This window comes from Pimephales promelas, chromosome 19 (genome assembly GCF_988280905.1).
Source record: "Pimephales promelas chromosome 19, fPimPro1.hap1.1, whole genome shotgun sequence".
Lineage (NCBI taxonomy): Eukaryota > Metazoa > Chordata > Actinopteri > Cypriniformes > Leuciscidae > Pimephales > Pimephales promelas.
Genome location: NC_142787.1, coordinates 22,304,439 through 22,327,997, shown reverse-complemented (window position 1 = coordinate 22,327,997; position 23,559 = coordinate 22,304,439). Strand labels below are relative to the sequence as shown.

General features: G+C 37.1%; 3 protein-coding genes across 9 annotated transcripts in view; 2 read left to right on the top strand and 1 right to left on the bottom strand.

Moving 5' to 3' along the window:
- Positions 1–10,460, bottom strand: part of tnksa (tankyrase, TRF1-interacting ankyrin-related ADP-ribose polymerase a) — a 102,797-nt gene extending 92,337 nt beyond the window's left edge. For 2 of the 4 annotated variants that reach the window (XM_089124018.1, XM_039688086.2), the window contains exons 1-2: positions 9,960–10,460; positions 7,196–7,420 (exon numbers count right to left, since the gene is read on the bottom strand). In XM_089124018.1, coding sequence (XP_088980144.1) covers positions 7,196–7,420; positions 9,960–10,404 — 670 coding nt within the window. In that variant the 5' untranslated portion in view covers positions 10,405–10,460. The remainder of the gene's footprint in view (positions 1–7,195; positions 7,421–9,959) is intronic. The other 2 variants (XM_039688087.2, XM_089124019.1) reach the window with 1 other exon arrangement.
- Positions 10,461–15,750: 5,290 nt separating this feature from the next.
- On the top strand, positions 15,751–19,202 carry ppp1r3b (protein phosphatase 1, regulatory subunit 3B). 4 transcript variants are annotated; one of them, XM_039688090.2, is made up of 2 exons: positions 15,751–15,817; positions 17,361–19,202. In XM_039688090.2, the coding sequence occupies exon 2, from the start codon at positions 17,392–17,394 to the stop codon at positions 18,244–18,246; it is 855 nt and encodes a 284-aa protein (XP_039544024.2). In that variant the 5' UTR covers positions 15,751–15,817; positions 17,361–17,391; the 3' UTR covers positions 18,247–19,202. The 4 variants fall into 4 exon arrangements, with proteins under 4 accessions (XP_039544024.2, XP_039544023.2, XP_039544022.2 ...); XM_039688089.2 differs by lacking the exon at positions 15,751–15,817 and adding an exon at positions 15,826–15,963; XM_039688088.2 differs by lacking the exon at positions 15,751–15,817 and adding an exon at positions 15,997–16,306.
- Positions 19,203–19,572: 370 nt separating this feature from the next.
- Positions 19,573–23,351, top strand: eri1 (exoribonuclease 1). Its single transcript, XM_039688082.2, has 7 exons — positions 19,573–19,916; positions 20,117–20,277; positions 20,372–20,588; positions 20,732–20,815; positions 21,043–21,152; positions 22,496–22,610; positions 22,734–23,351. Exons 1-7 carry the CDS (start codon positions 19,836–19,838, stop codon positions 22,974–22,976), a joined length of 1,011 nt encoding a protein of 336 aa, XP_039544016.2. The 5' UTR covers positions 19,573–19,835; the 3' UTR covers positions 22,977–23,351.
- Positions 23,352–23,559: the final 208 nt, after the last annotated feature.

The window sequence follows — 23,559 nt, the reverse complement described above, 5'->3', positions numbered from 1 at the left end:
GTTTCATATTATTACATACAAGCGTGTTTGAGTTATGGACCAAGTTTTCGGACCCCGTTCCAGGGGGCGCTGTCTAGTCCCCCTGCCACGCCCGGGTACCATCTTCAGCCCGGCCCTGATGGCCGCGGGTTCTGACCCATGTGCTAAGTTTCAAGAGTTTTTGAGCATGTTAAGGGCCCCAAAAGTGCCCGAATAGTCGTATAAATAATAATAATAATAATAATAATAATAATAATCCTAAGGAAAACAATAGGGCCTTCGCCCTTTCAGGGCTTGGGCCCTAAATAATAATAATAATCCTAAGGAAAACAATAGGGCCTTCGCCCTTTCAGGGCTTGGGCCCTAATAATAATAATAACCATCATCATCATTATTGTAACATTTTATTAGGCTGCATATGTAGAAGACGCCTTTATCCAAAAAAGGAACAGAGCACAAATAAACACAATATTTTTGACAAATATCAGCGCATATCCAGTGTGTGTGGAGCACGCACTGATGGCTGCGAGACGCCCATGTGAACAGTTTCATTGCATTTCTTTCAGTGGAAACAACTTAAAATACTCTTTAATTTCTGGTCATACAGAAAATAATAATACATTATTCGCAAATAAATTTATTTATAACAAGAAAACGTTGTGCTTTAACAATTAATCATTAATCATGATCTCCGTGAACTGAAGCGTGAGACCTGAAACAGCCACCGCATTCGAATTTGTTCGTTTTAAATTGGACATTTAAAGCTTTAGTCTACATGGGTTATATCCTTTGTAGATTAAAGCTTTAAATGTCCAATTTAAAACGAACAAATTCGAATCGAAAGCCAATATCTTCTATGTTTATGTAGCTTAATTTCTCTCTAAATGTGCATCCGGAGATGGAGATATGTTTTTAGCCGAAAATCATTTAGATCATTTTCTGTAGGCTGTGGTTACGGCTCTTCTCATTCAGCACTGCGGGGAAAATATCATTTCCAGGTTCTAATTTGGCCTCAGAAAACCAGTAAAATATATATTTTTTTCATATTAATTTGTCAAATATTTTAAATGTTTAAGGGGCAAAAAAATCAAACAAATATCTGAAAATTTGTCGATATGTAGCTATATATAGCCTATATATTGTTGCGCAGCATTTGGCATAGGCCTACAGTTCAAATTAAAATGTTATGCAATTTTAAACGGTTAATCGGTTAAACATGGACACCCCTATGTGCATCTTGCTTCAGACCATAACGTTCCATAACACCGATAAACTCCGCCTTTTACCTTGAACACGCCTCTAGCCCGAGCTGGCCCCCTCTGGCCCAAGGTATTCGACGGGCCAGAAATCCTGGCCGTTGGCCCTGAGGAAGCCCCGATCAAGCCCCGGAAGTGACAGTGGAAACGCGACTGGCCCTGGCACGCACTAGCACGGCCCGGCCCTGGCCCGGCAGTGGAAACGCGGCTAATGTCTAGTCAGCAAAGTGTTGATAGATGGGAGTATTAACCAACTAAAACACAATTACAGTGATAGACAGATTGCTTAGTTTATGCAAACAGATTCGTCAAATACAAGTGCGCAAAGCTTTCGTTCATGCATGCACTTTCGCCATTTTACACACAGAACGCACAGATTAGGCATTGTTTCGCTACACTGAGCTCTTAACACAGATTTTATTAAATCTGAAAATCTCCATCATGGATGGTCGACTACAGAAGAGATTTGGTGGTGTTGAGAGTAGGGCTGGGCAACGATTAATCGCGATTAATCACATCACACCATTCACCATGCCTAGAGATTGGCATGGTTTTACTTCAGTTAGCCTAATAGCTGGTTTGATTTGCATTGAAAGATGATCTTATGGAAAGTACCCCATGCCAATCTCTAGGTGTGGTGGAAGGTTTGTGATGATGTGGGTCTATTTTAATTCCAAAGGCCAAGGGAACTTTATCAGGATGCATATTATCCTGGATCCATGAAATAACTGGCTTTTAAAAATAAAAATCTGCCAGACTCTATATGGGAATTTAACATAGGGGTGTCCTGACTTATGCACCCTGTATTTTAAGGAAAAACATTTATTTATTTATGATACATTATTCATTCACAAAGAAAATTTGTGTCCTTAAAGGCTGGAGTTTTCCTCGTTTTTTTTAATTAAGGCATTAAGATCAATATCCAAAAGATGATTTTTTATTCCTCTTTTTAGGCAACTTTAGCATGGGTGTCCAAACTTATTCACATCACTGTACATGCAAACATTTCTTAAATATAAGCATGCATATGTGTGTATTTATATATACAAAATAATTATACACACTACACACACATATATTATGTAAACACAAACTTTTATTTTTCGAATGCGATTAATCGCGATTAATCGTTGCCCAGCCCTAGTTGAGAGTTTTTTGGAGGAGGTGATGAGGAACAGAGACGAAGAGCAGCAGAAAGTAATTTACACCTTACATTTATTCAACATGTATGACATTTTTTTTTTTACTTTACATAAGTACATTTTAAAAATGTGGTCCGTTTACTTTGAACTACACACTTTTTCTTTTCTTTTTTCTTTTCTTTTCTTTACTTTTTTCTTATCACGGACAATCTTACGTCACTGACCCTGAAATAAACAAAAGACCCTGACCCTGAAATAAGCAAAAAAAAAAAAAAAACACTGCATGCTCCTCAGAATACAAAGGAAAGGGCCACAGAACCAACAGCATTAAAACAGGCGCTGAGACCTACAATTGGTCATAAGGACCTTCTGAATAAACAGTGGCTGCCACGTGCGCAGTAATTGGTGGTTGGAGTGTGATCATCAGAGTAGAGTAATTATGGCCGAACACTGAGAGGGCTGATTAACTGAGAGCTTGAGAGAGAACATGGGTGCTTGGGTTAATGCATAAGCATGTACAAATCCCCACTGTTCTAAGAGGATTCAGAGGCTCCGATACACACGCATATCAGACACAGCCATCTCTGCAAGCTGCGTTCATTAAATTTCTCGACATACTTAGACAACGGTGAAAATGCCCATTAGTGCCAAGTGAAATCATTAGCAATTTGATAAACCCAGATGGGAATGAAAGAAACGACTTGATGTGCTCGCATTCGCAAACACGCTGAGATTGAAGGTGTGCGCTAGGGACGTTCGTTCATGATTAATCGATTTATTGATTTTTAATTTCATCCCTCGCGTACACAATAATGGTTAACTGCATTGGAAAATAGGAGTGGAGACAGCTACGGCTCAAGGCTACGAGAGTGTGGAGTTTAAACTTGTTCACAATAAGTAGAAAAGTCAGGAGTGAGGCGGAGAAGTAAAGAAAAAAATGAAACATGCTGTCACCAATACTGTCATCCATCTTTGAGGCAAGGAATGACGACACGACCTCTAATTTCAAACTGCCTCCCTGCAGCTTTGGGGTGATGGGCACAAAAACTAATGAGTGGAGACCAGCAGCAATCCTAATTAGCAGAGGGGATGCTAATTATTTATTCATTATGAGCAAAGGGCAGAGGTGACAACACTTGTTGAGTTCAGAAAGGATGAATCTGAAAAAAAAATCTTTTATTCATGAACTAATCTACAGGGACCAAACTAGCCTAGTGCTGTTTATAATTTTTATTAATATTATTTGTGAGGCAAGCTGATTTTTTGAGGGTTTTTTTTTTTCTCATTTTGAGAGATTTTATCATTTAGGGTCATATACATCCATGCAAAGTTTCAACACGCTTATGTGCACTCATAATTTCTGTTATGTTTGTGACGTTATAATAATAATAATTCGTTACATGTAGCGCTTTTCTCAACACTCAAAGTACTTTACACAGAAGGGGGAATCTCCTCAACCACCACCAATCTGCAGCATCCACCATATTGAGCCAGAACACTCACCACACACCAGCTTACTGGTGGAGAGAAGACAGCGTGATGAAGCCAATTGGTATGTGTATATATGGCAAATTTGGCTAGGATGCCGGGGTAACACCCCTACTCTTTGGAACATCATCCTGGGATTTTTTGTGACCACAGAGAGTCAGGACCTCGGTTTATTGTCTCTTCCAAAGGACGGTGCTCTTTGACAGTATAGTGTCCCCATCACTATACTGGGGCGTATGACATTCATGCATGGGTCAATTTGACCTGCATATTTTCTAAGGCACCTGTACCAACCCAAAATAATATATTGGTTATATTTTGTTATTTTGGTTTTTAACTACCCAAGTAAAGGTAAAGTGGAGCTTTTCACCACTTATTTCTATACTGGAAAATATTTTGTCCGCCAAAAATGGAAAAATGAGCTATCATTTCTTTTAAATTAGCTATCTGAAATACTATCTAACCTATGTTATTTTTCTTGAAATTTTGTGACTTCTTCATTTAGGGTCATTGACATGCATACAAAGTTTCAAGTTTCAAATATGTGTTGTGAAATTTGCATACAGAAATTGTATATGATCTTGTAGTTTGTGGGCCAATTTGACCCATATAGGCAGCTGTTCAAAAGCAACTGTACAGAACCAAAATAAAAATAAACATTTCTGTTTTATGTCAAAGCTCTTTACAAATTATTGTAGAAGTTACAAAAAAGTTAAGTAAATGTAAAGTTTTAAAAAAAATTGAAGTTTAAGTTTATGAAAATGTAAAATCTAAAATATAATTTACAAAACACGTCAAACTCTAAAACTTAAAGAAAATCAAAGCTAAATATCTGAACAAGTTCTGTGCCTAAATTAAAGTTGATAATATCTAAAAAAAAAAATTTTTTGGGTGCAGTAATAAGCTTTTTGCACTAGATGACATCCAGACTCCACCGGTGAGCATATAAGGACTCTCCGATTTCCATGGTTTGAGTGATCTGAACCATATGCCTATAAATTAAATAAAGTGTTAGCAAAGTGCTACTGGTGTTCATTCAGCGTATTCACTAATTATTCACTAATAATAAGAATAATTGACTGTCATATTACATAACATGAGAGAACACTACTTTATTAAATCGTTGTGAATTCATTGGGGTTAGTTGCTGTTTTGAGCGAGTTGTTCTATGAAGCATTCTTAAGGCTAACGATTAATCGATTAATTGATCATTTATCTAAACGATGATCGATCATGGGAATTTGTGAAAATCGACATCCCTAGTTTATAGAATATTATCAAAGCCAAAACTAGCCATTTAATGCGGTCTGGAATTAAACATGTTTTCTCGTTAGGCATGTTCAAACATCCTAGTAATGCTAAATGTTTATTTTGGTAGTTGAGTTACTCTATCTAAAACCAACCAAGCCTGAGGATTAAGAACAATTTGGGCGTCAACCAGAGACGACTGCAATAACAATCAAAACATTGAACAGAGGTTGCATTTGCTAGTACACTACACAATAAAACAATAGAAAATAACCAAAACAAACCAGCTGCGTTACCTGCAACAGCATATCACTAATTTGAATTTTTTTTACTTTTTATGGTCAATCCTGCAGAATGTTGTGATCAATATTGAATCTGAAATATCTCAAGGCTAAGCTTTATTTCCAGCTGAGTCCTGATTCTAACCTGATCTACACAAACATGACTCAGCTGGTCTAAAACTCTCCAAAATATTTTTTGCAGATGAACAAGTACAAAGATAAAAGGCAGAGAACATCCACTTCAATCTTTTCAGATTGAGAGATGTGAAATTACATATGTGTCCTCAGGCCTCTGAATTCTCCCCGAGATTGCGCAGATAATTCTTATCACAAAGTTTTTAAATTGGAACTTGTCCCATTTAATTGGATTATGCTAAAAACGTAGCAAGTGGGCACTCTGGATAAAATTGCTACGTCGAGCAGTAGACTACCTTGGAACAAAATCAGAGAAAAAAAAACTACAATTCAAATTAAAATACCCATTTCATTTTTAAAACAAACATAGACACAAATCCACAGCCTAATCACTGGGAAGCACATTGAACAGATTATTCCATGATCTGCCCATTGTGATGCAGGGAAGAGAAAATGAAAAATGTTGAATGACATTCCATCGCCACAATATTGGCCCTCTTCACCCCTCAGATGCAATGTTAAATTTCTCATGAATACCAAGCAGTAACGATCTGATTAATGAGTGAACGCTGTGTAATAGTGTCAGTCACCGCAGCTAATCAAGAAGAATGCTACATGATTAACCCTTATTGAGAACTGTTCCTCAGGCAAAACACAGGAAAAATTAAAGTCATACATCTTCAGAATTCACTAAAGCGAGATTATTCCATTCGTCTCCTCAGTCTACCGAGCTAACTTCCCCCAACTGAAACCAAACCAGCACACTCTACTTGCAAAACACGTTTGAGGTTGCACAAACCAACCTTTTGGACAAAAAATAAATGTTACAAATGGGAGTTTTCCCAGCATTGGGATAGAAGAACCATTTTTGGTTCCGAAAAGATGAGAAACTCCCGCACACTGACTTTGCAGATTGTCGACCGATCTTTTTTGGTCGTTTTTCCTATGCACCTATTATCTGCAGGTGTGTGATGTTTTTTATTGATTGGTTATCCAAACTACGTTCACACTGCAAGCTGAAACGGCCCAATTCCACTACGCAAGCTGTATCTTATCTTTTCATGACATCCCTGAACGACACAGATCCAATCTTTTTAAATGCGAACCAGGCCACTTGGGTATGTGGTCCAATTCCAATTAAATTGATATGCGATAAACTTCATAATTCTGCGTTTAAGTAGGCGGGAATGAGAAGATTGTAATTGTGCTGGCTCTGTTGGGATCATAACTTTAATATTGCTAAACAAGCTCCACTGTTGACATCCATGTTTAGCTACTTCCGCAAAAAAACAAGTGACGTCGTTGACCGTCGAGTACTCTTTTGCGCATGCAGGTCCGTTTGGGGTCATTTCATATTCAAATTCGCGTTCACACAGAAGATCACAAAAGGTCGCATTTAATTGGAAATGTGATCGGCCTTGCAAAAAAAACGTGTTTTTTTTTTTTTTCAAAAAATCGGAATTGAGCATTAAGCGCATTGTGTTCAGTGTGAACGCATTTTTATTTCTTAGTGCGAAGAACATTTTAAAAATCGAAAAAACCTTTAGTAAAATACAAAGGTTTCTTGGATGTTAAAGGTTCTTCGTGGAACCATAGATGCCAAATACTTTTATTTTTAACAGTGTACCATCACCTTAGTCGAACAGACACAAGAAGAGGTACTTACCAATGCATACGTCAATTTTGCCCTTAATGGCAGCTTCATGGAGCGGAGTGTAATTCCAGTTGTCTCTGGAGTTGGAATCGGCTCCCTGACAGAGCAGCAAGCTGACCACTTCAGCGTGACCGAAGGAACAGGCGTTGTGCAGCGGGATCAAACCTCCGTCGTCTCGCGCGTGTACGTTTGCCCCCGCCTGCAGGAGATGCTCCACAACATCTTTCCTTCCAAAACCTGAGACAAAAATATCGGTTAATCAAGCTCTTATCTCTTCCAAGAAAAGCCAGTTTCAGAAACAAAACAACAACTTTATTTTGGTTTGGCATGTTAAAACTTACTACAGGATAGAAATAAACCGGTTTCTTGCAATAGACCATTATGATCATTTTAAGTAAACACATGCAACATAAGCACTTTAAAGCGGCAGATTCCATTAATAATATGCATGTGCTCACAAAATATTCATTTGTGCACATATAGAGAACACACATTTTTGAAATAACACTATTTAAGTACTGGTGTAACTGAATCACCCCATGTAATAGCTTAACAATAGCAGTTTTCTTGTCAGTGTGGACATATTTCCTAATGCAACAGGAAGTTGTGGCGGGACACATCAAATGGCTCTTCTGTTTGTATTTAAATAGACTCTAAACAGGCACACAAGAAGTAAAATCCACAAAACCCCTATTGTGATTTCATGGGGTCTTAAACTGAATCACATGGGAATCACATCCATTCAGTTTGGATATCCAGCCATTTGTGATTACTGTATAAAGAAGGATTATTAAAAAACATTCTGCAGAGTTTCAAGCTGAGCATAAAATAAATATATACATATATTAGGGTTGTGCCGATAGACGATAGTATCGTGTATCGACGATAGTCTGACATATCGCCGATGGCAGATGCCTTTGACGATATCAATACGATAATTGGCTCGTTTTACCATAATGTATTAAATTATTATTATTAGGCCTATTATTATTATTATAAAGCTAGTATTGTTATTAAATGAATATTAGGAACTACAATTAATTTGCCTTGCCTAAATTTACAACGACATCACCTCATAACAATTGCAACAACACACGCAATGAGGACTCCTCTAAGAGAATGTTTTTAAAACAGACTAAAAAACATCCCACATCAAAATATAATTGCAAGGTGATCCATTCACAAATTATCAAGTGTGCTCGTTTTAACAGACGCAAAATTCAATTTCCTACAGATCCAAGATGAAAACGGCATCGTTGTTCGTCAGTATTTGTTTCCGTAACACATTAACAAAACGTTTAATGACACTAACACTAAAAACAATACAATTACTAAATAGTATTAATAATAATATCACTAAAATAGTATTATAGTTACCGTTATCATCGTCGTCTCTGAGGGAACGCGGCGTTAATGCAGATGCCGAAAGCAGTCCGTTTTTACTTTCACTTTCAGAGATTGAGCGCGTTTACATGCGATGACGTTCTTAACCTGATTATGTTGAATAAACTTGACAATGCATGTGGTCATGTAAACGTTTCCTTAATTATCTGAGTCAAGTCATAAGTATAAGTATAAACCGATCGACTCAGCTAGACGTTTGGCCCTTGCTCTTGTTTCTCCCGGCATTTAAAACACATTAACCCGCGTACTTCGTGCTTACTGAAGTGCGCATGTGAAGTGCGCAGAGAGCGCACTGGTGGGGGGACACATATCGCAAACTCCGACTCTTTCTGACCCAAGAAATTATTAAAAACGTGTTTTCATCTTGTGCAGAAATAGGCCCTAGTCAAAATGCTGCATGTAACGGCATGAGAATAGGCTAATGTGTCCGTAAATTTCCCGTTGACAAACAAAAGGATTAGGATCTCTTTTTTTTACCTCACTATACCAGGAAATAACCTGATCCTATTAATAAACACTCCACCTTTGCTAGCAAAATAGAAAAAAGATTCTCGTATATAAAACGAAGTAGGCTAATAAAACAAGCAAATTAATGAGTAGGCTAAATAATCAAGTTAATAATCAAATAAGTTAGCCCCGCCCCCTCACGATAATATCGTGTATCGCCGATCTCACAGGCTGACGATAGGACGATATGAAAATGGAGCATATCGCCCAACACTAACATATATATATATAAAATGTTCATACGTTTTATAAACATTGTTTTAAAATTCACTTAAATGTCCAGATTTATATTTCCAACACTGAATAATGGTATAATAACGTAGCAATTAGATTCATATAGGGCTTACATATATTTCCCATTAAAAAAATACAACAATAATAACGTTTCTTCGGCAACAATATATTTACGTTAAAAAAGGGAATTGGCAGCTCTGGAATTTTTAAAGTAAGTTAATATGCGAGGGTCCGATTTCACTGTCGTGTTGTGTGTGAATCAAAGTAAACACTTATTTTGGACATCGGAGTACATATTGTAACTTTATTATTTATATTACTATGTTTATTACTTTTAAAGCTTATTTGCCGGTGTATTACGCTGTCTCCAGTTTGTATGTTGAACTTTATTCACTTTCTGGCAGCTCATCACACGAAAACAAACAGGAGCGGACAGAGATAGCCTAGCTCCCAGAATGGTTAACTTTCTACTAGATATTATCGTTACATAATTGCCCTGTTGACCAAACTTCCCCTTATCCCCCTTGTCCCTGTTTCCTTAAGTTACTGTTTATTTAGCTACCAGCTAAACCTTCCACCTGGCAGCTTTCTAGGTCGGGATTGATCGCAAACATTATGTATTTGTATTTACCTGCAGCGAAGTGAAGTGGGGTGGACTTGCGCCCAGCCATGTCCTTAGCGTTTACATTGACCGAATCAACCAGTTTCTTCACCCGGGACACGTCCCCATTCCTGCAGGCCTCAAACAGCTCCCTGAAAGCCCCACTCGTCCCACAACCACTGCCTCCAGGACTGGTACTACCGGAGTCGGGAGTGGAGCCCGCACTACTGCCCCCGCCGGTGGTAGCAGACGAGCTAGTGCTGCTCGAGCTGGAGCTGCTGCTGCTAGTGCTGAGGAGCGGAGCGGGAATATCAGCAGTGATCTCTGGTTCCCTGATGCTCTCCGGCTCCCCACCAACTGCAAGGCAGCCGGTGTCGGTGGGTGATTGCAAAGGCGTGAGGGGACTGGAGTTGGGTCTTGGTGGGGAGGATAAGTTTTGTTGTTGCTGCTGGGTAGTGCGACGAGACGTCGCCATTTTTGCACACAGATCCCCCTCTGGCAGCGAAAACAGTTGGGGAGAACTTCCGGGAAGTGCGAGAATAAAACTTCCGCTTTCAAATGATGAAAAAAGTATGACTTAATATTTTGAGCTCTGTGAATTATTACCACAAAAACCACAAACCACAAAAAAAAAATTAACAAATAAAGATTCAGACAGAAATATATTCTGCAGAATAAAATGAAAAGATATGATAAAGCTCTGCAAAGTGGAATGAAAATAGACTGTTAGGCTATGTAAGGAAATAAAAACAAACAATATAAAGAGTTCCCCCCAAAACGAAAATGTTCTCACCCTCATGTCATTCCAAACCTACGTTCCAAACCCAATTAAGACTTTCGTTAATCTTCGGAACACAATTGAAGATCGTTTGTTGATCTGAGAGCTTTCTGTCCCTCCATTGACAGCTACACAAAAAGTTAATAAATAGATCATAAAACTAATTCACGTGAACAGAGCGGGTTTGTCCAAATTGAGATTTGATCGCTTTATATGACCAGATTTAATTTAGGCTTTTGTTCACAAATAAACATTGATCAGCGAACATAAACAGAAGCTCCGAACCTACTTGAAGAATAAACCTCTTGCTGAAGCTCAAACCTGCACAACACGAGAACGAACCTCACTGTTTAATATATTTTTTAGCTTCATTGCAAGTGTATGACATTTGGTATCTATACATTCTGTTTAGCCTCACACACTAACTTTATTTGTATTTCATGTTTTAATAACCTATTTTCTTTCTCATTTTTAGGAAAAGCACTTACCATTTTTTTCTATAGAAAAAAATGGTAAGTGCTTTTCCTAAAAATGAGAAAGAAAATAGGTTATTAAAACATTATGAAATACAAATAAAGTTAGTGTGTGAAGCTAAACAGAATGTGTTTAGGCTGAATTAGGTAAGACGTGTGCTTTCAGTTTCCACAAATCCCTTCACTTGATTGGGATTGTGTTCTGGGCGGCAAGTGCAGTTACTGTAATATCGGGCAGGCTATATTTTGTAATATTAAACACATATTTATACCGACTTCATCAGAAAATTCTTCACAAAGAACACAGCTGTGTTCTCTAGAGAATGGACTTATCGGGCTCCATAGTTGCAACTCTTGCGTCATCGAACGGGGTGTTCAACGCATCACCGTTTCTGTTTAAAAGCCGTTGTGCAACGTTTTCTCCGGGCTGAACGCAGCCCAGATGTGTGAGTTGATGAATGTTTATATGTGAATAAAAGCCTAAATTCTATCTGTTCATCATAAGCGATCATGTCTCTTCCGAAAATGTGGACTAAACTGCTCAATTCATATGGATTAGTTTTATGATCTCTTTACTAACTTTTTGAAACGTCAAAGTGTAGGCTACCATAGGGTGACCAACTGTCCTGTTTTCCCAGGACATGTCCTGTTTTCATATAACAATATAACAATTTTCTATCCATACAGAGGAGGCATATCCTACTTTAAATGTATTGAAATTAATAAGGTATCTTTGAGTAAACTTCGAGTAGGCCTATCATTTGAGTTGGCCCATGTGTTTGCTGGGCCGAGTGTCCTGGTTTTAGGTAATCAAAATATGGTCACCCCCCTAGTGTACCAGTCAATGGAGGGACAGAAATCGCTCTGATTTCATTAAAAATATATTAATTTGTGTTCTGAAGATGAACGAAAGTGGGTTTGGTGCGATTCATTTGGAATATTAATGAAGCTGGTTTCCCAGTGCCCAACCAGTTAAAAAGTGCCTAATATATACCACTCCAAAGCCAGTTGTCTAATGAGACCGAGCAATTGTCTTAACATTGTCTTAAAAAAGTGGATGTTGAAGGACAAGCACATGACCTACTTTGTCTTTTAACAGGTCAACATACTTTTGTTTACATTATCAAGTCCAAAACCAAGGCTCAAAGTCGGTTTTGGATGTATAAGCATCTGTTTAAAAATCCTTGTTATTCATTTCTTTGACCCTTATTGGGCAACTCAACCATCACTGATCCAATATTGACAAAACAAAACAGCATATTCCCCATTCTGTAACTGTCTGTTTTAACTGGCTAGTGAAAGTGGTTACCTCACTGTTGCACCCTGGGATGATGAGAGTTAATTTTCTCAGCTGTTTGGAAATATTTAGTTGCCCAACACTAGCCCGGGATGAACATTTGCAGTTTCTGTGCATAAGTAGGCCTTTCTAAGGTTCTGCTTGTTTAATGTGTGTTACATAATGACAATGTTTACATGAAAATTCATGGCGCTCTTATCACAGACAGTTCAACATTACTGTTTACAAAGCTATTTGATTTTCTCCTCATGTTCAAGAGAGTCTAAAATATTGTCAAAATAGCACAGACTGGTCCAAAAGACCAAATTGAAGATATAAGATTGTAAATCTAATTTAAAACTTCAAATAAACAGAAAGTTTAGGGTTTTGAAAAATAATAAAGAAACATACAACACACATTCACACTATAGAACATACACTCAAAAAAATTATATGTTGGCTTTAATTAAATTTTTTTTGTCAACAGGTTCCACATAACTGCATTACGTTAAACAAACATAATTTGTTCATGTAACTTCAACATAATGGAATTAAGTAATTTTAAATTACCCAATTTAAGTAGTCTCAACGTGAATTTTTAAAGGCTTCCTGACATGATTCAAAGGCATTTTATTATAATCATTCATCCATTTATATTTCATTTGTTTCAGTAACGTTTAATTAAATTGCTAAACTTTAGCTAGCTATTTGCTAGCAGTAGCACATATTAGCATCTTGAATGCTAAGATTCACATGCTCCTACATTCAAAGCAATAGAAAATTATGACATCGGTCAACAGTCAAACCCACTGTAATTTAAATGGTTTAAAAATTTTCCAATGTAATTTAACATTAAACACTATTACACACTTTCAAGTCTTTGCCTTTTCTAAATTTCTCAACAACAACCCCCCCCCCCCCCAATCATGTAATCCAACACAAATAGATTAAGTAAACTTAAGTTGTTCGTAGATTTAAGCAGATTGAACAATTAAATTAAGTTCAGGCAAAATGGCAATTGTCTCGCACTATACTCCCACCCTATGGATGTACACATTTTTTTACTTAACATAAATGGTTTGTGTTTAGACAACACATTAGGATTTTGTACTGTTAAGTTGAGACACAATTACATAGACCTTAATAGAAAAAAAAAACATTTAAAGTCAAAAAACGCAATTATAAGTAAACTATATATAAATATATTAAGTAAAGTGCACAACCTTATAGTTCATTTTTTGAGTGTACTTTTTAAATAGTTGTGGAGTAATTCAAAATGTGATATTCAGACAACGGATTCTTTTTTTTTCTTTTTTTTCTTTTTTTTAAATGCATTAAATTGATTTAAAATATTTAAAATATAAATGCCTTCTGTGCACTGGAAGTTCAACAGCTGTTCCATTTCTGTCCACCTGGTGGGTTTTGTCACCCTGTTCTGTCGGTCACAGGGGTTCATAAATGACCTCCTGTGGCCACTTTACAAATTCAGAGGTGCCGTTTTTCATAGGACATGCACGGGACACTTAAATGACAGCTGATTTATGACAAGCTGTCATTTAAGTGTTCAGTACACATGTTTAAAAATAAACTTCCAGCTGTTCAAATCATTGTCAAGATGTTAAAACAATTTCTGTTTTTGTCTGAAGAATTATTAAGGTGCATACTCACAAATTAATACCATGCAGAAATATTTTTTGTTTTGTTCAAATACTGAATATATTCCACGAAAAAAAAAACAGCATGACTCCCATTTAAACTCTTTTTGTCACCTTTAGATGTCCTATTGATTCAGAATGAACAAGCCTGAACAGCTGTTCTCCTGTTAACATTCTCCGTCTTTTTTAGCTCACAATTTCACAACCTATCTGGCTAAACCCATGTTTGCCTTTTCAGCTGAGTGTGCAGAAAATGTTACAAATGTTGGGTTTTCTTTGATCTGGAAGCTGGATTTATATGGATTTTCCACACTATCTGTTCCTCAGTGTCCTCATACCACAGTGTCCCAATGTCTCTGTTCTGAAACTACGGACAATTCTGACAGGATGCACACACTCTAAAAATGCTAGGTTGTTTTAACCCAACTTTGGGTCAAATATGGACAAACCCAAACGTTGGGTTAACAATGTAATTAAAAAATGTAACCCAATGGCTGGGTTTGTCCATATTTGACCCAAAGTTGGGTTAAAACAACCCAGCAATTTCTTTGAGAGACAGATAATATGGTCTTAATTAAAGGAGTAGTTCACATAATATATGTGGGCTAAGGGCTTTAAAAGCTAAAGCCCTTCAAAGGGATGATGAATAAAGGTCTTATTTAGCGAAACGATCGGTCATTTCTAAAATAAATAAAAAAGTTTAAGTTTTATAAGCACAAATGCTCACCTTGCTCTGTTCTGTGATGCGTGTTCATAACTATCCTGTTCGAACTCATTCATCAAAAAGAACAATTTTTTTTCGAGTCATTTGATTGATTCAGCGAACGAAATGAACGAAATGACTCAAAAAAAGATTTGTTCTCGTTTTGATGAAGGAGTTCGTACAGGAGAGTCACGAACGCGCATCACAGAACAGAGCAAGGCAAGCATTTGAGCTTATAAAACTTAAACTTTTTTATTTATTTTTGAAATGAACAAACACTTTGCTATAAGGGTTAGTTTACTCAAAAATAAAAATTATGTCATAAATGACTCACCCTTCCTTCATCTTCAGACCACAGTTTAAGATGGACTACTTTGATGATGTCTTCATTTCCTTTCTGGAGGTCTTACGGGCTTGGAACGACATGAGGGTGAGTCATTAATAATATAATTTCCTTTTTAGGCAACTGGTGACACACAACTGACCAACATGCATTCCTTGTGTATTTTTCTTTCCAAGCTTTGGATGTTCCTTTGCCTTCATCCACAAGCGATTGGCATGTTGTACACTCATTTTAGATTGATTTAGATTTGAAGTGAAGGCCAGAAACAATAGACAAAACCTTGTGTATGGAAAATCGGTTTTGAGCAACTGTCCCTGCTAAGACAACAGCTTCCCTTTGTTTTACAATTCTCACCAGCCTCAATGGCAATTTATTTTAAACACTGTTCTTAAGTAATCTCCAGAATACAATGAACAGGGGGAAAAAAGACCTACACTGGTCATAGAAGGCGAAGGTATGCTGAAGTTAGTAGGTTAATGTTCGTGGCGTAGGAAAAGTGGTGCACATTTTTGTCCTCCAGACATGGCCTACTGACCCCCAGTCCTTTCAGTCACGTGACTTGACATTGATCAGCATGGGGTGCGTGCATGCCCCTGTAGCCTGTTGTGATTGGTCCAAACCGGTAGTTCACGTGAACACGGCCTGATCATCGGCAGAAATGTAAGTAATTTTGGAACCGGTATAGTCTTTTCAGAAGCTCACTCATTCATACCGCACACATCAGCACGAGCAAATACTCTCGTGAACAAGACGCAGACACTGGGCTTGAGGAAGAAGTTCGACCCAATTCAAATGTCGTAACACAGGTATATGCATTAACTCATGGTGTTTTCTTGTGTACTTTTAAAGCGTACGTGAAGAATTACAAATGCATGCATTTGATTCGTGTTGCAGCATTTATTAATCTAGAGAGATATGAAACTTACTGAACACGGTCGTGCTCGCTAGTCGCTACAAACCAGGAAGAACATTGCACGCAAAACTACAGAGGACGCAAAAGGCTTAGTAATACTTAAACTATATATACATGAGAAAGGAAAACGGGTTTGCATTTCTAAAAACGAATCAACTATTAAGACAGGCGGTGTAGCAGCAGTAAGATTACGTTGGACCCGGACGAAAGTTGCAATTGGAAATGAGCTCCAACAGGTGTGAATCCCAGTTTGTTTCAAAATTGACTTGTTATTTCAATGCACCAGGTTTGTCTTAAACTAAAGATTAATTTATCTCACGCTTTGCCAAGACAGCCCGGAGCAATGTTTCATTGTTCATGATGGTATAATTTAGCCATGGATACAAGCTACTTGCCTAGGTGAGAACCGACCGATTTGTTGCACTTTTTATTCAATTTGTCGCAAACTTTGAAATTTTATTACCATATTTGCCTGTTACAAATACGGTTTTTGTTACTTATTACCTCGTGTAAATTACTGTTAACTTTGAGTGCCACTGTTGCAATCCTCCCTCTCCTGGATTGTAGCAAAAATTTTTTTTATGGATTTACGAATTATTATTTCGTAAATCTAGACATCACAGACTTTTTTAGATTGTAAATTATTGTGGTATGCCTAATCATACTTGTTGGAAGAACAAGTAGCTTAAAATAACAATAATTTATTTAATTTAATTTATTTATTCTAATATATTTCAATTGCAAATATATTAGGGGAGACAATTTAAGTCACAAACAAACATAAAAATCCACAAAACAGATCAACATACAGTGTGTTTGGATTAGTTATTCTCAGTTGTGGCAAATAATGTAATTAGATGAAAACTTTGTTTGGATGTTACATGTCAGTTCTTTAAAATCTTTTAAACATCTACTGACACCACCTACTTTTTCTAAACAATGACCCTATAGATAATATATCCTCAGAAAATTAGGCATTTTGTTGTAAACATCAAGATTAGTCTTTTAATCATTTTGAATTAAATGTATTATAAATTATGAACACTAGAGGGTGTTTAATATCTCTTGCAGTCCAAGTCCATTGCCCCTCTCTGGCCTCTAAGATAAACTTGTTTGATCTTTTTACTGCAATCTCTTGCATAATGCTTATTTCATTCAGAGTCTATATTAAGCTGGGCATTTTGTTTTAATTTTGTTATACTGAGTTTATATCAAGGACGTCATGCTGTGCTGCATTAAAGTAAAATTATGAAATTTAAACGAGTTTTTGTGCTTTTTTTGTGTTTTCAGTGCACGTGGCCACCCTCCCAACAAATCCACCATGCCAATTGAGCTGGCTATGCCGATTTATCTCCCAAATGAAGAGTACTTGAACCCGAGGGCATCCAAATACAGCAGGCCCTTGCAGCCACAGTGTCGAAGTAACAAACTAAGTTTTAGCTCTTCTAGGGAGCAATCAGAGTTGAATGGCATCAGCTCACCCTTGGCAAAGCCTAACGGAACAAGGGCCAAAAAACAAGTATCTTTTGCTGATCACAAGGGCCTCGCCCTGACGGTGGTGAAGATCTTTTCTGAATTTGATGACCCCATTGACATCCCAACCAATCTCGAGCAGTTCTTTAGCTCTTCTCTGACTTTATCAGAAACGAAGGACAAGTTAACTCTCGATTTTGAGCAGCCGTCTGCAGATTACTTGAAGTTTCGTCAACGTATAGAGAATGATCATGTTTGCCTCGAACACTGCATGCTTAAGGAAAAATCTTTAGTGGGAACGGTTAAAGTTAAAAATCTTTCCTTCGAGAAGTCTGTTCAGCTTCGCATTACCTTTGACACTTGGAAGAGCCACACAGACATAAAATGCCAGTACATAAATGACACTTACACTGGCTCAAACCGCGACACCTTTTCGTTCGAAGCCAGTTTGCCTGATCAGATACCGCCGCATGAACATGTTGAGTTTGCCATTTGCTATGAGTTCAATGGCGTCACGCTCTGGGATAACAACCAAGGACAGAATTACAGAATCATTCAGTCTGCACTGAAGAAGAGTTTAAATAATGACGTGAATGATTGGGATGGCCATTTTGACCGTTTTGGCAGCCCCAGGTGCTCTCGGGGAATCTTTCCCAATTGGCCAAGCTACGCTGGATATGAAGACATTGGTCCGTATTACTAAGAATCCACTTTTGGGGCAGTTTATCCTGTACACCTATCCATCAGACATTGTGATAAATGCCTCTTAAAGTGCTACTTTGAAAAACACAGAAAAGACTTTGGCCTCTCGTTCAAGTACTTGTCAGATTGTGAAGCTCGGAGGACACTTGAAATATTTATGATTAAAAATAATACAGTATGTGATCCAAACATGCAAGAATTTTTAAAACCTATATTGTTCATGGTGCAATGCGAATGTAATAACGAGGGTAAGTTTCTGTTTATTTTCCAATTCTTTGTCAGTTGCAATGATGCTAGTTTCTGTGCAGGGTTGTGTGAATGTTCTTGTGATTTATTTTGGTTTTGTGCGGATTTGCATGGACCTTTATAAAATAATACAGTGTAAATGAATTGAAGTGTAAGTGAATCTGCAGGCCAGGGTATTTGCTAAACTGTAAATCATGACCGTAAAGTTCTGTTCACAAGTATTTTTTTTTTGAGAGAGTATTCTCTTTTTCTTGAGCTAAGAGCAAAAACAGAATGACTCAAAAAGAACCGAGAAATGTGAAATCCGAGATGGACTAGATGCATGTATGCAAATTTGTCGTTTTTTGTTCTTTCCTGAACAGCTAATTTTTTTTTATGTAAAACTAAACATTTTGTATTTCTGTATTTTAATTGACTGACTTATTCTCACTGTAATTGACTGCACAACATGATTATGATATTAGTGATGGAAGTTCATGTGTACGGTCTTTTTTTCCTCTCTGATGTATGCACTTTATTATGTTGCATTGTTAATTTCTTGTCACACATTTTTTAATTGCATTGTTTGAATGTGAATATAAAGTTTGTCAGAACCACTTCAAAGATGTTGTAAAGTTCTCTTGATGGTATTAGGTATGTTCATTTGTGTATTTTAATGCATTGTTTTAAATGTTCATAAAACTTCTAATAAAATATTGGCATATGAAAGAAAACGTCTTGACTTCAGTTGACATCAGTTGTGATGTTTATCTTGAACTGTCATGCCAACACCTGTTGGTAAATGCATGTACGCACTTGATTTTACATGTTTGAATGCCTGAAGTAATGCAGTGTTTTGATTATTTTATATGACGTGAAATGTACTAGCATTTTCATTAAATTTAGTTAAGTCTTTGTATTAACTTCTGATAGGATAATGTTACACAAATTATATAAAAATATAACAAATATTTTATTGATTAACTAGTATGCGTTCATAAACAAAATAACCATAAATAAACCGTCTTTATTGAGATAAAAAGTTTGAGAGGGGCTTTTATTTTACAATAGTTCGACTTTTCGATGACGACTTCCTGTGCGCCCTGTGGTCATGTCAGTTGCCTGGCTCTCGCTTCACATTTTAGACACTAGGTAAGCAGAGGTAAGTTTAATACTTTGCCTACAGTCGCTAATTAAAATGTTTATGAAGTAAACAAGATATTGAGACAATCATTTAGGGTTGTAAAAAAAAATTAAGCAGCGGATTAGGCTAAAAGAGACGGCGAGCGTGAACGCGCGAAACCAGATGTGTGTTCCAGTGTTTCTGAAATGAACTAGCTGCTGCGTTAACGTTTGACTCAAATAATGGAGTCGCCGAAAGAAACCAGTCAACCTACAAATAAGACAACGTCTGGAGGCGATCAGGAGGAGCAATGCTGCCCTGATGTGAGTATTTTAACACTGACAGTCTCGGTTTAGAAAAATTAAAGACAGCAACGTTAATATGTTTCTCCCACCTAGACTAGAGTATTACTGTGAAACACTTCAAAAAGAGGCTACTTATTTTAGGTGTTCTTTTTTGAAACTCATGTTCTGTTGAAATATGCAATTCATTGCTGTGTTGCATTCATTTGTCTTACATTTAGGCTTCCTGTAAAAAAAATGAGGAGCAGGATCCCCCATCCCCAAAACAGGGAGATTTCAGTGATCCAGTATATAAAGAGATCGCAATGGCAAACGGCGCCATCAACCGAATGAACAGAGATCAGATGCGTGCAAAATGTGCTGAGCTGAAGCTTGACTCACGGTATTGAGAACTTTTATATATTTTTTCTTGTTATTTAACTTGCTATTTACTTCAAATTCACTGGTACTATTCATTTTCTTTATGGTCTTTTCAGTGGTGTTAAGGATGTCCTGAGGAAGCGCCTTAAAAGTTACTACAAAAAGCAAAAACTGATGCATTCAACTGCTGGAGATGGAAACGGTCATGGATACTTTGACTACATCTGTGTGGTGGATTTTGAAGCGACGTGTGAAGAGAATAACCCACCTGACTACCAACATGAAATCATCGAGTTCCCCATTGTTTTGATCGACACGCGCAAATTGGAGATTGTGAGTTGGTGAGGGAACAGTCTGGCATCCGTGTGCTTCATTCTTGCCAGGCAAACATATGATATACCATACAACGAGTTTAGTGAAATGTTGTGGAATTGATTTACTAGTTAATGTTTCTAATCCCATTACTGTCATTGCAGGTAGACTCATTTCAGGAGTATGTGAAGCCAGTGGTGAACCCCAAGCTCTCCGAGTTTTGTGTGAAACTTACCGGAATATCACAGGCAAGATTGACATGTTACTTGAGCACCAAATCAGCATATTAGAATGATTTTTGAAGGATCACGTGACACTAAAGACTGTGTAATGATGCTGAAAAGGATTAAATTATATTTTATAAATATAAATGATATTTTAAAGCCATATGCCATGCCATCTATATGGTTCTGTCTTTAGTCTATTACAATGTTAAACAATTGCTCAAATTTATATTTGATTTTTTTTTTTCCAGAAAATGGTGGATGACGCGAACACATTCAATCAAGTTCTACAGCGAGCAGTTTCTTGGCTCCAGGAAAAAGAACTTGGGACAAAGTACAAATATACATTTTTGACAGATGGGTAAGGATGAAACTGAATGTTATTAAGTAATGCTTAAAATGTATATGTACAGCGCAGGGCTGTTCTAGGATTTCACCCTCAGTGAGCATGTCTAGCAAAAGACCATTTCCTAAGTGGTGCCTCTTTGTAAAACCACTATATTACCATTTTAGTCAGTCAAAGGTAGCCTACTAGCACTTAAATTGGTACCAGGTCAATACAAAAATGTTATGTGATATAATGATGCCAGTCTTTCTGCGGTCCAGTTCAAATCTGAACTACTACTCGTCTCTAGGCTACTGTTTGACTAACAGTAAATTGCCATCATATCATTATTATAATTAGGTATAACTGTTAACTAGCTAAAACATTAAGATTTGTCTACTGGCCTGGGGCCTGCACCATGATGGTAGTTGAACAAACTCAGGGTTGCATGATTAGTTTAGAGATGACAAAACCAAACCAGTCCAACCAGTCTTTGTTGGTACCATGATGCTGATCATCAACTTTCTCTGTCAACTGTCACTCTTTTGATCCTGAGTTAAGGAGTTAGGTGTGACATTAGTAGCGAACAGCCAATCACATGCTGAGAAAGAGTGAAACTCATTGAATTTAATTTCTAGAGAGAGAGAGAGAAGCTGCACAATTCACTTATTAACTAAAAGTATTAAAATATTAAGAATTTAAACAAATTTACACAGCAAGAAGAATATAGCTGTCTATGAAAGAGGAAAACTAAAAGAAAAAGTCTCGCTACTTTATATCACTGCAAGTTAGTTTAAACAGTTGATAAAGGTATAGGGAGAACTGAACATTTAAGCTTACATGTAGTTATTTTATAGCTTCATTTATTGATTCTAAAGCGTATTTATATTATCTTTATATACTTATTCATTTAAAATGTAATAATAATCGATGAACTGAAATTTTATATGTGAGAATGTTTAAGGGTATAATAATTACATAAATAATTTCTAAACCATACAAATTTATTACTCTAAATAAGCATTACTAAAAGCCAGATGACTTTGTCTTTAAAAATCATTTGCTATGTAGTGAGCTTTAATTTGGAGTGGAAACAGGTGGAGTGACTTTTGCTCAATGTGATAATATCTATCACATTGAGTTCTCTTTCGTGGCGTCTTGCGCTTTAATGGCTTAAAATCACTTGAATTTTGAAACTGACAAGACTTAACACGTGAAATAGATCAACTTTCTTGAGTAAGCAGCAGTGGCACGATCGTTCAGATAGGTGACTTTCGGGAGGCTGAGAAGACAGACAGGTGGTCTGAAGCCCCCGTAAAAAGAACTGCCCCTGTTGAAGAGCAAAATATATCGTACAGCTCACTGTCTTTCTTGTGTAGGTCATGGGACATGGGAAAATTTCTCCGTACCCAATGCAAACTGAGTCAAATCCGATTCCCGCAGTTTGCCAGAAAATGGATCAATATCAGAAAGTCTTATGGAAACTTTTATAAGGTTTGTTTTCATGTTCCTCATGATTCCTTACACAGCCATAGAAGGATATCTAAATTGTAAATAAGTTGACCTTGGAGTATTACATTTGAAGGTTTGTCATGCATCTCATCCTGTCTCTCTCAGGTTGCTCGAACTCAAACAAAACTAATCTGCATGCTGGAGAATCTTGGGATGCAGTATGACGGACGGCCTCACTCTGGTCTAGATGACTCCCGCAACATTGCCAGAATTGCCATCCACATGCTGAAGGATGGCTGTCAGCTGCGGGTGAATGAGTGCATGCATTCAGGAGAACCACGGAGCGTGCCCATCTCTGCCCCTATTGAAGGAGCCCCAGCACCTCAAATGCCCAAGAAAAGAGACTAAAAAGACTCACAAAAATAACATTGCTTAATGTGGACAAGATATGAAAACCTGTCATTACGTAATTGGGGCAAACTAATCTAGGTTTACTTAAATTGTTCCAGTAATGTGTGATTTCTTTGCTGCAAAAACTTACATCATAGCAGATCAGTGGGGTGAGGCTGTGCTTCACCTTTTCAGTTAATTGGGTTTATGTACTGTATTTTGAAAGTTGCTTGAGCAACTGAAACAGAAGCGCCTGACAAAAGGCTTGAAAAAGTCTGATGGGTGATCAATAATTCTGCATTGCTTTATTAATCTTTGTTGCACATCCATTGAAAAACTGAAAAGCTCAATTTGTATTCTATTGCCAATAAACTTTTTTATGATGACACTGTACATTATTATTATTATTGTGAGAGATAATTTATACAATATTATGTTTTAATTAGTGCATGAATTTGTAATTTATATATAATTTAAAAACGTTAATATTTCTGATGGTTTGATTAGATACACACTCTACTTTATCAAAATGAATACACCTGCGCACCATGTCCAGTAGATGGCGTCAAATAACATTTTTCTGTAATCGTAAACAACACAG